The sequence below is a fragment of the Paralichthys olivaceus genome, chromosome 12 (genome assembly GCF_024713975.1).
Source record: "Paralichthys olivaceus isolate ysfri-2021 chromosome 12, ASM2471397v2, whole genome shotgun sequence".
Taxonomy (NCBI): Eukaryota; Metazoa; Chordata; class Actinopteri; order Pleuronectiformes; family Paralichthyidae; genus Paralichthys; species Paralichthys olivaceus.
The window spans coordinates 15,881,430-15,896,078 of NC_091104.1; the positions used below are offsets into that span (position 1 = coordinate 15,881,430).

Below are 14,649 nucleotides of genomic sequence, written 5' to 3' on the forward strand. Positions count from 1 at the left end.
CACAGGGACATAAATCAGGCCCAACAGGGACATCTAGCGGACATCCGGGGCAGATTTGGTGGTGGGGGCGATCACTGTCTCAGACTGTGGACATTGACCTATGTGGGTGAGATAATGTGGGTGGATGGAGGAGCTCTGTTATGGAGAAAAACAACTTTTTAGATTACAAAGCAAAACAAAAAAAATATGTTGGGAGTTGTGGGAACTGTGTTGTTTGTTTGATAAAAGTCAAACTTTGTCTGTGACTGTTTGGATGACATCAACTTTCTGCTATTACACACAACACACACCCTTCTGTCCTGCAAGGCACAGGCTTAATTATTAAACTGTTATTGTGCTGGAAGTCCTTCTTCAGTTCAAATGTCTGTCCTCAGCCCGCATGTCTCAAACCGTGTTTGGTTTATAATGTCCTCTAATGCAGTGATTCCCAACCTTTTGGGCTGCAGGGCCTATAGTTTGTAGTTAGAGCAACCAAAAGGCAAGGAAATGTAGCTTTATTTATAAAGCATGTTTCATCCAGACAAGATTTCAACTATTTAAACCCAGAAAGCACAGTTGAAAACAGATTTCAACCCAAACAAAACAGGTTAAAAAGAGAAAATAGAGAGTACTGTGTCAAATGATAAACAAAATATAATAAAATACAAAGAAGTCCTTGTAAAGTTGCTTAGTTAAAGAAACCTGTGTATATTAAATGTTTCAACCTGGTTTTGAAAACTGAAATTGATTCCTAAAACAACCAGGCAGTTATAGTTATAGTGACTAAAAGCTGCATCTCCAAAAAGGATGACACCCATCTTATTTTTATAGATATGTTATTTTATTTATACATTTTAATAGTGTTAGATATTGATGATTCGATCATCCAGAGGAAATAGATTTAAGATGTTCCCTAGTTGAAGCTCTTTTGACCCCTGCAGGGTCCTGGCCCACAGGTTGGCCCCCACAACTCTGATGCACCAGAAAACCCCACATTTCTTTTTCTTGCATCTTCCATCGTTATCTCTAATCAACTGGAACACAGCGATCATCAGTAATCCGCCAATACCTCGTGTCTCCGGAGCTGTTTGTGTTGCACAGTGATTATTGGATGGGACTCGCTCTCTCTTCCTGATTGGCGTTACCATGGAGAGCGTTGCTGCGTGACGCTTGGTGATATCCAGGAAGACGCTGGTCACAGCCAGGCGAAGCTAAGGGGAGAGACATGGAGGATAACTTTCAGTTTGGAGACGGTGGGGCAGTGAAAAATGTGAGTGGGGGTGCAGTACGGACACGGGGACACGGTTAGCAGGAGCAATGTGGGCTGTATGAGGAGGTGAGACCACAGCGGTGCGGCGAGGCTAGTGCTAGCCACTTAGCTATCAAGCTAACGTGAGCCTCAGTATTAGCCGCCCGGGGAGTGAGGTCTTAGCAGCATGTTAGCACCGAAGAGACATTGTTATTCTTCACTTATTGAGCAAAGGTAACGACAATGTTTGTCTGTGAGTATCCAGCTATAAACTAAGCTAATATTATTTAGCCCACTAGCCGAAACTTCCCGACATGCCCAGCTCAGTGCTTGTTTTGGTGATGCAGAGTTACCTGTGGTTTTCTGAATGTCTGGATCATCTCTGTCGTAAAGCCGTCACGAAACCTCCATAATCTGGCGCAGCTAAACACAACCTTCCTCCACATCAGGCTCGCTGTCTTATCTCTGCACCATCGCTGTCACCCTGTGCTGGGAATCCTGCAGATGCTTCAGATACTCTTCTTTATTTGTTGATCATCACGTTAAACACATTTGAATGAAACCTAACCAACGCGAAGCAACACTATTTATGATATCACAATTTCAGGACAGGACACTCAGCCTTTTCTGCACCAATATAATACAATTCCATTGACATTATTTAGGCATAGAGCTACATTAGGCTCTCCACTGGCCCTTATAAGGGTTTGTGCTTGTCTTCCATTCCTCCCTACTTTGTCAGCTGTTTCTCAAACCAGTGACACTGTTGTCTTAAGATCAACTTATCTCCTCACAGTCTTTGCTTGATCACGATTAAATGTGTGATCCTATTGATCCCACATTACCATCAATAGAAGCACAGGTTCCACCTACACTGAAATAACTGTCAGATTTGATGTGCTTCACTGCGTTTACTTGGTAGGAGCTTGTGACACTAAGCAAAATCACAATGTCTTTTCCATGTTGAAATTTTCCCAGGTGGCAAAGTCTGGACGAAGAGCTCGCCTCACAGCAGATCAGTCTTCGTTTGAGGATTCTCGCTACATGAGGAAGTCCTCCACCGCTGCTTCAATGGGAGATGTACGTGACTTTGTTATAACCTACAGTTGCATGTTATGATTTCACCTCACAATAAGCATCAATATGCATTTTGGTTTTTGTCTCATATATTAATCAAAGGATGAAGACGAGGTATGTAGCAAGAAAAAAACGCGACCTTGCATGGCTTTTTGTTGCTGCTACTCCAGACATTAACTTTATATCATTTACTGTAGTCCTATATTCATTAACATGAGTTAACATAACTCTTTGCCTCGGTTTAATGATTTGATATCTAGACCTACTGAGATTCTTTACCTCTAAATTTACTGCATGCACAACTAAACACACATGGTATAAAGTTTTAATGGAGTGCTTATTCACGCAGAGATATTTGATTTGTTGTTTTCCTGTTTCAGGAAGTTTTAAAGTTTACACAGAAGCTTTTCATTCATAGTCCTGTGTGTGTATTGGATCTTATGTACAGTACTTGCATGAAGTGTTTTCAAGCTTTTTTTCATTCAAGCTCTGAAACACCTTTAAAACTCAAGAGTCACACAATACTGTAATTCAAATCTTATACATTTTAATCACGCTGATGACTCTTTACCATCAATGTTCACAAATCCTCACGTGAAGCTCTTTATGCTACATTTAGGCTAAATATAGTGTAACACATATGAGAAAAGTTGCAGCAGAAGTGACAGTTGAAGTACAAATAATCTCACTTCACTATAGCTGGTATTTATGGAATCAGTCACATCTCCTGGATTGGCAAACTGTAAACCAGCCAACATTCCCAAAGCAAAAAAATGTCAGCAATGCTCTCGCTTTAGGCTAATCTTCCCAAATTAGGCCAACTTCCCTAATGTATGAACCAGTATTCTCGCGCCCTCTCTGACCTGTTGTGCACATGCAATACATTTTTCCAGAGTGTCGTGTGACTGGGTGGGTTTATTTACAGTCTTCGTTTATCAACCCTGGCCTTTCTGTCTAAAATACCCAACTGATTGGTCACATTCCAGACATCCTTTTAAACAAAGATTCAATTGCTTTTATGGGCTCGTAGGGTTTGGCCACCATCAGTTCCTTGCCCCGGAGACCATTAGAAAATCCTAAATTAGAAACCACAAGGGTCAAACTAATTGCCTTAACAGCCATAGCTATTTTACTACAGCTGTGAGGTTCATATTTGGTCATGCAGAATTGGAGGCACACATTTGTTTTGTTTTCTCACCACACTTATCGTCCCTCTCATATTTGTTGAGTGAAATAACGTCAGATGAATTTATTACACTCAAAGTCACTTAACCTTATTATCTTGTCTCGTGAAAATCGGTTGTCGTCATAAATATACATATAAATATTAAACGCCAGGGATTTTACATCGCTAGAAGGAATTTCAACAAAGTTGCTCAAAAAAGCCTCAGTTGTCATTATTGTAATCAGTTCTTGGTTTTAATAAAGAGACAGTTATTAATTGCACGAATTGAATTGAGCTTGTTCGGCCTCAGCTCTTTTGATTAATGGTAATAAAGAGCGGAGGAGTGTGGGCTCCCTCTGCCCTGCTTAATGATGACATTCAGATTTAGTAATGGCTTTGGTGACGGAAGCAGCCCTGAAAGATGACTTCTTCTTTCATCATAAATGGAAAAAAATAAAAAAAAGTCACAAGCCCTTTGTTCTCTGCAGACTCAATTTAAGAATAAGAAATGTGCATTATTTTTTCCTTCCTTCTTTCTTTCTTCTAATTTATTTGTCTTGTGTCCACCCCTGTGCACCCAGAGGAATTCATTCATTCATGTGCTGGTCTCAGACTCCCGGTCTCAGGATTGAGATGCTTACTGAGTTTACTATTTTCAGAATCAAAGAATGAGAGGGAGAGGGTCTTTTTTTTTTACTCTGAATCTATTTAAGGGTCAGACTTACAGGCCCCCCGGCAGTTCCCACGCTCTGCTCCATATGTTTTGGTGTATTGAAAACTATAATAAAAAAACAATGGAGTTCATAGAGATGACTGTGCTGCACATACCAGGCATATTGTTTATTGTACAAGAACTTTTTCAAGCTTGTTGCTTAAATATTGGAGTTCAAGATTTAAGTAGAACTTTGGTTTAAGCTAAATATTTATTAGGATGATTAAACATACTCTTGTTGCCTTTTGCATTCATGCTATTAAGCTTTGGGGTCTGCTTTTCCTCTTTGGGTCCTGGTTTTCTGTGGTAGACAAGAGAGCCCCCTACTGGCAAATGTCCATTTTTAAAAGGTCACAACAATAGTCATTCACTCATGTCTCTTGTTTATACATCTAGTATCTTCATATAGGCCTATCTTTTCAAATGTTTTCATTCGGAATAAGACCTTAGCATGCATTTACCAAGAAATAGAGTAATAAAAAAAGCAACTTACAGAGAGGAAACAGAAAACACAGATAATAACAGATCACTGTATCAAGTTAATTTTGTTTAAAACAAGTGTAACACAAATTAAAGCAACATTCTCCACATACACAAGTATACTAACATTAGAAAAGCTCACAAACATGGTGTGTATTTGAGTGAGTGAACATCAATCGAAGCTGTTTTCTATTAAAGGTCTCTCTTCCTCCAGGTCCCCCCTCCTAAACCAGCTCGGCGGCAGGGTGGCTGGGCGGAAGAAAGCTCCGGGTCTGGATCAGCCAAGTACGTATCTCCACGTATCTCCACGTTTCCCCCACCCCGCATCTCCTGTGGCTGAACTGAAGGCACGGACCTCAAGCTGTGGTCCCGGGTTATGTGTTATTAATGAACTCTCATGCTGTTGAATGAGCTTATTTATCAGTGCGTATTTGGCACTCGGGCAGTGAATCAACAAGGTTAGAGGGAGCCTGTCTGAGCAGGCAACTCTCCATTCGTCTTCATCTGCTAGCAAGGCGGTAATTGACATGGTTAATGCATCAGCCACAGGAGGGCACTGTTAGTCAGCTAGCCACTTCATCACCGGAGTTCAAGCCACTTAATCACCCCTTACCACTGCGGTCTGCTCTTTACATGGGGAGCACAACATGGGGAATTCGTGAAATATTTGGAACAGATGGAAGCTGCTCTCTAAAAGCTTTTGTGTGCAGCGAACAAATCTAAATACCGCACAAGACTAACTGAAGGTGAGACTTATTACTCTGCAGAACTACCTCCTTTGTTTTCTCTTCCACCTGCCACTGTTTTTGTCTTGTCTTCAGTCTCGGTGGAGCTGAGAGCACAGGAGATGCATCGAAGTGAACAGGCCCCGCCACTTGTGTTTATTTGTGTAGTGCACGCAGGGAAAACTGCAAAATAGCAAACTCGATAGATCTTTCCTTTCTCACAGAAGGTCAGCGTGTCGCTTATCTGCATTTACGTAACCCGGCTTGATACCCTGGTCTCAAAGCGATTGAAATACAGGAGGTGTAAAAGGGGTTTGCACGTGCATTGATCCTTTCTAAAACAAAGTAAGTAATGGTCCCCCCTGGAACCGGCAAGGACTTTTCCCTTCAATGTCACCCCTCATGCTCAATCACCGCCATCCTCCTCCCACTAATCCCAGCGCAGAAATCCCGGGATTTGTCGATCTATCACTACTAATTGACACTAAATGATCTGTCAGTTTATTGATGAACCTTTGAAACCAGGTTGTCACAATATATTTTATCCCTAACAACTTTTTCAAGACAGTTTTACCATGTCTATCGCTTTGCCTTACATGAGTCTTAATCAAGGGGCCTGTAATGTGTCTTAAGTGTCGCCACCCCCGCCCTCCAGACAGGACACAGTCCAAGGGCAGGCAGGTAGGCTCCCTCAGCTCCTCTTTGCCTTGCTGCACCCTCACACCTCGAAGGCTGTTGGTCTGGGCCCAGGAGACATTGATAAGGAAGATAATTCAGGGGAAAAGATTCTTGGCTGAGAATTGGTTTGATAATTGTGCGTTTGATCATTTTCTCCTTTTGTTTTGTGTCCTGCTTCAAAAGACAATTTAAGGTTGTTAAAATTTTTCTACTTAGAAAATATCTTGTAATTTAAATGTTAAATTTATGTTATAAGATTAGTGAAAGTAAAATTCTTATTTAAGAAATATGTCCCACTGAATGTATTTATGCACAAGCAGTAAAATGTTTTTGTTGTCCAGCTTGGCTCTGATGGTCAAGACAATTTCTTTTTATGAAGCCAACTATAACAAATAATTCACAATCTACAGCATAAAAACCTTAAAGGGAAAACTTAAAAAAAAAGACAGATCAACTCCTTTATGTGTCCACTACATTCATTGTGTTAGAAGTTCCTGAACATAGTCACAAGTATCCATAAAATTTGGATCCCAACAATAAAGCTGAGCTGTTAATCTAATAAACACTGGAAAATACCTGTGACTTAGATGAATATATATGTTATATAAATCAAGTATTTGTTGAATTTAAATAAATACTAGATGTCTGTACTCTGATTTTAGATTGTGTGAAAGTATTGAATGTATTACCTATATAACCAGTAGGGGGCACTACTTAACCAGGAGATCAACTAAAGAAATGCAGTATCTTTAAAAAAAAACAATTTTTAGTCTACTGACAAAACTTACTCTGCTTTGATCAGTTTCTTATATGATGATTGATGATGATGACGGTGAAGCGATTAGCTGCAACGTAATCATGCGGTTATATGTTTCTTTTCAGATGTAATGCTTGACTGCTGCATTTCTTAATACAGACTGTGTGCTAAAAATAATGTGTTGAGGTAGAGAAGAGTCCAAACATAGTGTTTTGGTGTCTGGCATCCTCTGTTCAAGCTGAGCTGTGTAAATGGAGAGAAGTCTGAAAATAGCTGCCTGATCCAGCAGGAGACGGTGGAGGAAACAGAGGAGAGTCGACAACTGTGGTCGACCCCACTGTGTCTAATATCGCAGGATTACTATAATTAGAAGAAGTTTTATTCTTAACCATTATTCTGACGGAAGGGAAACGTCATGTCTTGAATTTGTCTAACAATTGCTGTTTCTACTGATTCACAGATCTTCAAGAAGACCTGCAGCTGAGGATCTGGAAGAGTAAGTTGACTCAGCCACCTTAAGATACATATTTTAGTGTTCTCAGAGCGGATACTGATTAAATTCAACGGCAGTTACATTTTTGTGTGTATGGATAAAAATGGGTAATTTTGCATGTTTGTAGTGAAGTGGAAACAGCGGCGTACTTTGTCCTTTGTTGCATCTATTCCCAGCCTTCCAAGAACAATCACTTAACATGATTAAAAAAACAGCGTGACTGGGTTGTCATCACTTTTATTGCTGTTAGGAGCCAAGTTTTCCTGTTATTCCATTTTTTTTTCATCCCCCTCCCTCGCATCATTCTGTGACTAGAATACACATCACCGAGAGGAGAGGCAGGTATAGAGGACGTACTCCTGTGTGCTTTACTAAACACAGTAGCCTCTACGGCTGCAGTCAGGAAGAGGCTTTTGTGTGAAACTAAAGATTTTGCCCTGAAGAAAAATCCCTTTTATTGTGTCTCTCAGAAAAGTCTTGTCTTAGTTAGAAAAAAAAAATCCTAGAGGTCGTCTTGTCCAGTCTCATTGCACTGTCAGTGCTTTTTGTCAGAGACCACTACTCCAGTCAGAACAAAGCATACAGAGCAAGCATCCTGTCTACCACGAGAGAAAGAAAAAAACACGGTCTTCATAAAAGTAAAGTAGCCCAGGATCCAACTCACTCACTCCCTGTGATGACCTCACCATCAGGCTCCATTTTTGAAAGCATTAAATAATTCACACTTCCTGTTTCTACAGCCGCCGCCTGCAACCACAAACTCCCCAGGGATCAGATGATGAAGGAGGTAAGAGCACCCTTGCAATCCTCCGCTCTGTGTCTCCTCACGGGTAGAGAGGAGCCCTCCACTGCCTCCCCGGCACATTCATCCTCTGGAAGTGGAGCAGATAAGCAGGCAGTCAGATCATGCTCAAACTCCATTTCTCTTTGGATCCAACATGGATTTGTGGGTTTGAACTCTGCCTCAGACCACAGAGTGGGTTACACTGTATGATCATGGCCTCTTTGATGAAAAAGACAAGTTCTTATGTGCATTAAATGAAGACAGGTTAATAGTTGATGAAGATTCAAGTGTTCCCTCGTCACCCAGAGTGACAGAGTTAACCACACACATGCACACACACACAGAGTCAGGCAGGTGCAGTTGGATACAGATCTTGGGTTGTTGCCTTGATTGAGTCACCTGAGGGCCCAACTCTGTGCACCACAAACTCTTACAGGACTGAGGGAGGAAATTCCAGCAAAGCTCTGCCTGTTTTGTTCTGTTCTACCTTTCAGTGCAAAGCAGCTGAGAAATGGGTAAAATAGCCAGAGGACAGACGGGTTAGCAGCGTGAAATGTTCATCTAACAATCTCACTCACATCAGTATCTCGTATATTATTGATTTGTAAATATTTGATGATGAATGTTATTTTAGATTAAATTAGATTTATCCTGATCAGCACCAAAATCTATTGGATTCGTCGTTGGCCCATGTCCCATCCTTTCACCAAGCTTTTTGGAAATCTGTAAACAAACAACACATAAACTAACAAACATACAAAGTTATGTGAGAAGATTTTCAACAAATAATTCATTTTAATTAAGTCAAATAGCTTTTTAGTGTTTCATTGAACTTTCCTTCTTTTTCCTTTTTAGAGATGAGAGATTGTAAACTATAACATTTAATGATCATTCAGCTCGAGTAAACATTTCACGCTACCTTGCTACAGAATCATGTTTTATTAGATTTTTTAATTCTTTCTTGCTGGTGCGTTGTTGAAAGCGGGACATTATTTCAAAAGTGTTACAAACCTGAAAACGATAAATAACAATGAATTGCAGACAGAAAGTCTAGTGTGAAGGGCGCTGTGGTTTTGTTTTTTAATACTCTGCTTCTGTTACATGTATGTGTCCAGAGGTTTGGTTCTCTTGCAGTTAATGCCGCCGGAAAGATTATTACTCTGTGGAGGGAAACCTCTTAATACAGAGCCGGAGGCAGGGGCATTGGAAATTACAGTGCTGACGGTTAGTGAGATAGCCCCTGCCATCTTGATTATGTCCCCTACCCTTATCCCTTATGTCCACTGGCTACAAGCACAGAGGGAGAAAGAGAGAGAGAAGGCGAGCTCAGTCCCCTGCTCCCATCTCCCCATCAGCTGCCCCCACAGCCTCCTGCTGGTCACTTAAAATAGCCCCAGTATCGCAAACACTCGTGTGTTTCATGTCTCAGTGTCTCACTGTCAGTCACTGATGTGTTGGATATTGTCCCATAAGCCATTTCAAATGGATTCTGTTCCGAGGTAATCATTTGCCTGGATCGCTGCATAGTAATGCAGAGTGATGTCCTGTTCTCCAAAGTCGCTGACTGGCATGTGCCTGCTGGGAGTATGTCTACATTCACAGCAAATTATCCCCTTTTGATATTTACATGCTTCAGCGAGGAGGCCAGACGCAACCGTGTAATAAGGGTACGTGTGGCCCGCTCGCTGCCAGACAAAATCCACATTGATACATGTCCAGCTGAGGGAAGGAAGTCAGAGTAGGTGATGTGAGCCGTGCTGAGGAGAGACGTCTCGTCCTGATCGAGTTGCCCTTTGCATCAGAAGAAAACAGCGGCTTGTTTGCAGCTGCTTTGATGCCCTGCTTGACCTCCAGTAATAGGTTGAATTTGAAGCTCATTTAAAAACCTTGTTCCTTTTTTCACTTAATAATAGACTTTGCATATAGACAGCATATGCCTCTGCGCTTCACACTCAACACTCATGCAAGTGTGTTCATAGCGCATTAGTCGCTAAAATGGGAAAAGGGTGTGTGTGGACAGATAGACAACCCAGGAAGCTGTTTGCAAAGAGTTGGACAGCAAGGCTTTTTGATGTCATTGCACTAAGACCATTAAATTTGATTGGGGGTCCAGGGGGGACAGATTCTGCTGAACGCTGTGCTTTGTAAATGAGAGGACAAAGTGTCACCGGGGCCTCATGAATATGAAATACCCGCGCCTGCATTTATTTGGATATCAGAAACACAGATGAATCTTGTCAGCGGCTAAACGAGTGTGGCATTTTTAATTTGGTTTAATTAAAAAAGAGAAAGAAATAAGTTATCAACACAGGGTGAGGTTTCGTTATCTGTGGAAAGTTTCTGGGTTCGGTTTTGACCAAGTCTTCGTCTGTTTGACAAACATGTTTAGAATCTAATTAATTTCTCGACACTAACTGTCACAGACTATAGAAATTCACCGTCCCATCAATGATCGATATATTTCTTCAACTCGCTATTTTCAGGAATTATTTTGAAGGAATGGTGACACAGATGCTGAGATATTTCCCCCACATCAGATGCAGACTTCCATCTCTTCACCTCTATTTAGCTCCTCTATTGACTTTCCCCTCGGGGTGCAGTACTGTGGTTAGAGATTACTGACAACCCTCTCCATGCAGTCCAGCTCCCTTTTTCCTCTCACTATCTGTCTGTTCCTCTCTCTTTGTTTGCTTCCTCTCCCCCCTTCTCTCTGTCTGTGTCACTGTCAACACTCAGCTGTAGAGCTAATAAGGATGTGCAGTCTGCTGCCTCCCAGAGAAAACATTGTACAGGAAACACTCATCACACCCAGTTTCTCTAAGTTTTTTTCTAACTGTACTACACAAAAATGTTTTATATGAATTCAGTTTCAGTTTTATTAGTTGTACGTAAATAACGGTGCAACAGTGCAATTAAATTTGTTGAACGAGAAAACAAGTCAGCTCAGCAATAGAATGATGATCCGTATATAAAATAGAATATAAGATAAAAGAGAAATGAATAAAGATGGGTTGAGGTATAAATGAAACATAAAACTACATACACACAAAACATGAGGATTTATTGGATTTAAGTCCTGGTTCAATAACAGCCGTCATGGTCGACTGCCTTTTTTTATGTAAGCAGTGCAGTAAACAGTGCAGTAAACAGGAGGCAGTGCTGACAAGCAGGTAAGCAAATATGCCATGTGGAATATTTAGATTCATGAGTTGTGAGAAGCCTGATGGACCGGTGGTTTAAAAACTGTCCCGAAGTCTGGTGATACATGCGGCCGTGCTCCTGTGTCATCTGTCAGATGTTATGGAGGACAGTGTGTGTTTTGGTGTGGTCCTGATGCTGTGTGCATGAGGCCCATCAGCGAGCTCCCGATGTTGCACCTGTAGAAGTAAATGAGGATGCTGGTGATTGCCAAACGTCCCCAGTCTTCTCAGGAAATGGAGCAGCTGAAAAGCTTTCTTGAAAAAAGTGTCCCTACGTAGTGTAGTAGAATCCTCGACCCTGAAGCAGCTGACCCTTTCAACCTCAGCCATGCCCATGTGCTAGGGTAGGTGTCTCCCCTGCTGTCTCCTTTTCTTATGTTGAGACATGATAAATGAAAGATTTTTGGGAAAACCTTTTTTCCCCACTGACTGTTGAGCCCTTCATTTCTCTTTCGCGATACAAAATCTTTCTGATAATATATGTATCTACAAAGTTTTTGAACACACTTCTATCAGTCTCTTTATTTATCATTAATCATTTTTCTTTTTCCAACCAGTTCATCTACACTCCTCATCATGCCTCTCTTATTTCCCTGCTACAGCAAATGTACATCTGAAAAATGCTGTGAAAGTTTGCCCTGTCCTTCTTGGGAGTGGAGCCATCCTCTGTCCTGTTGCGTTTTGCCAATTAAAGTGGGTTCCCACTGTTTGAGCAGCGGGCTGGCGGCTCCTGGCACAACAGCCCCTGCCAGGCCGCACTGTGACTTCCGACCCCACACAGATGGGCCCACAAGCAAATACTCTTGCACATTGCTGGATGCCGCCCCAGTCGGAGTGGCAGAGTGGACATGGAGGTCGGCCCACCGGCCACTGCAGGTCCTGGAGGTGGGCGGCGCTGACAGGGCCCAAATGCTAAGGTAGCAGGGGGTGCTTTCTGGGGAGCCCCTGGCCAGCGGCCCTCTCACAGCAGGAGGAGCTGCCGCCTCACCTCCTGAATATTCATGGCCGCATGGCTATTGTGACAGGGCAGCTCTTGTGAGGATGTAGCCAGAGAGGGAGGGGAGAGAGTGCCATGCAGATATGGTCTCACATAAACATACTCATGCAAAAAAGATGTCTTTCTAGAAGCCATATATGGAGATTTACTGTATTTCTTAATAAATGATTCTAGGATTTTCGCAAATTTTGACATAAATTAAAATGTAATCGGATCATCTTTAAATAGTTGTGGTCTCTGTTTTTGTGTTATTTTTTTAGATATTCCAGTGATTCCAGATCTTGAAGAAGTACAGGAAGAAGACCTCACCATGCAAGTCGCAGCTCCACCAAGGTAGTGTACAACTTAAACTCGGTGGTCCTTTATCCCTCAGGAGTCACACACATACACATGTCCCCCGTGTCGTGTGTGTGTGAGACATTTGACCTCTGTCGGTGCACAGGGCAGATCAGTCGCTCGCTCTGGTGACTTCGATGGTTACCTGTCCTCCACTCGTGTCATTGCAGAGTCTCGCTTTATCGGCTGAAATGGAGAAATAACAGTTGGGTGTGATTTATGCAACTCCGTTACCTGGGTCCTTACTAACTGGGCCCTTTGATTTACAGGGCAGTGAGAGACACGCCGACATGTGTCGAATATGTAGCAAGGCTATGACAGCGGTGGAGGTTATTAGGCTGGGGCTTGCTCTCTGTGCGAGATAATATCCACATTGAACTCATTGTGGGGGCAATGTAGCGTGTAATGTGCAGTAAGTAGGACTGGCATGCACTGCTAGGCCCCGGCCACTTTGAGAGCCCCCCCCACACTTAATTCCAACCCACAGATAAGCAGCTGGGTTTCAATTTGAAGCGTTTACCACTTGGCAACCATCTCCTGCTCTCTGTGGTCTTAGAGCCTCAATGTGCACAAACTCCAAACTTCTCCACCTCCACTTCTCAGTCTTGGTTTGCTGAGGCACTGCAGTTGAGGTGGCTGCTACTCTTCTGTGATGTGCTGTATTGATTATAATACAAGTCTATCTGTGTATCAGAGGCCTATTCTGATTTTCTGTCATCTTGTTAGCGTTCAGGTGAACCGTGTAATGACCTACAGAGATCTGGACAACGATCTGAAGTATTACTCTGCCTTTCAGACCCTAGTAAGTCAAGAATATCTTTTTAAATATATTCCTGATATGTTCATGTCTCTTTTCGTCAAGGTGGTTCATTTAATATTTCACCCCTGATTGTGCAAGATAAGTAAATTTTTACTGCACTCTTTCTTCAGGACGGAGAGATCGACTTGAAGCTCCTCACCAAGGTTTTAGCACCAGAGCAGGAGGTGAAAGAGGTGAGTGAGTTTTTAGTAAATATAGCTTGTGAGCTCCCAGCAAAGGCCTGTCCAGCTGTTTCTAGAGCACCAGGGGAGGTTGCCACTCTGTCTCCCAGGTAATCAAGATTTATGATGTGTACATTAACACCCTCTGCTCTCCTTCCCCGATTCTCCTCTCTTTGCTCCCTGCGTTCCCCATGCTCTCTTTCTTGTTATGTCTCCTCCTGCCTCTTAATTCTTCTTCTTCTCCTCCCTCTCTTGTCTCTGTGTTACGCTGCAGGATGATGTGAGCTGGGACTGGGATCATCTGTTTACAGAGGTGTCCTCAGAGCTGCTGATGGAATGGGATCAAGGAGAGAATGAGGAGCAGGCTGCGTTGCCTGTAACATGAGGAGAGGAGGTTTGGACTTTGAATGGCTCCAGTGGGAACTGGGTGAATGTCCATTACACAGAAGGGCCAGTGACTTTGGTTATATTAACTGTAATTACTGTTTGTTATCCAGGATATATATTCTGTAAAGTGTATACACAGCATTTCTTGTATTTTCCTAAATAAAGTTCACTGTGTAGTGAACAGTGCCGTGTTGATCCTGTCTTTATTTAGGTTTTTGAATTTCTTCTTTGTTTTGTTTGTTACTTTTTAACTTAAACAGCTAAAAGGCAAACTGCTTGTGTTTAAAGCCTCTGAATCTAGCTGTCATAGATAAAAATGCCCTCCCTGTACTGTCTCCATTATCAACAACCTCATACAAGTCCAAGGTTGATAATCAGCTAAGCTGAAATCCAGTTGATTGTGTTCAAATTAACATTCCTCATTAAAGCCCACAACCTTATTGTTATTGACTGTGCCATTGACTTTATCTTCCAGCTCTTCGATAGGAGACAACCCCTTCTTCACTATTATCTCAAATGCATTGAACAGAGTTTCCTATTGACACCTGGGGGATTAGCATACATTATACCTTTTGGATAAAGAAGAATGGCTTTGAGTCTGGTAGAAGACAACTGCTGGTGTCAGGTATGTGTTCTTTAAAGTGAAAGA

At 42.1% G+C, this 14,649-nt stretch overlaps 1 protein-coding gene across 1 annotated transcript; it reads left to right on the forward strand.

Annotated features, from left to right (window-relative positions):
* The first annotated feature begins 1,094 nt into the window (after window positions 1-1,094).
* LOC109627975 (Intraflagellar transport protein 43 homolog) lies at window positions 1,095-14,181 on the forward strand. Its single transcript, XM_020084814.2, has 9 exons — window positions 1,095-1,249; window positions 2,207-2,308; window positions 4,877-4,947; window positions 7,283-7,318; window positions 8,056-8,102; window positions 12,557-12,629; window positions 13,359-13,434; window positions 13,563-13,625; window positions 13,888-14,181. The coding sequence occupies exons 1-9, from the start codon at window positions 1,205-1,207 to the stop codon at window positions 13,996-13,998; spliced, it is 624 nt and encodes a 207-aa protein (XP_019940373.2). The 5' UTR covers window positions 1,095-1,204; the 3' UTR covers window positions 13,999-14,181.
* Window positions 14,182-14,649: the final 468 nt, after the last annotated feature.

What these genes read in the sequence shown, in the direction of transcription:
- LOC109627975 (XM_020084814.2), top strand. Translation starts at nt 1,205, where the DNA reads ATGGAGGATAACTTTCAGTTTGGAGACGGTGGGGCAGTGAAAAAT. An exon ending in TCCGGGTCTGGATCAGCCAA is followed by an intron (nt 4,948 to 7,282) that starts GTACGTATCTCC and finishes ACTGATTCACAG; the next exon opens with ATCTTCAAGAAGACCTGCAG. An exon ending in GCAGCTGAGGATCTGGAAGA is followed by an intron (nt 7,319 to 8,055) that starts GTAAGTTGACTC and finishes CTGTTTCTACAG; the next exon opens with CCGCCGCCTGCAACCACAAA.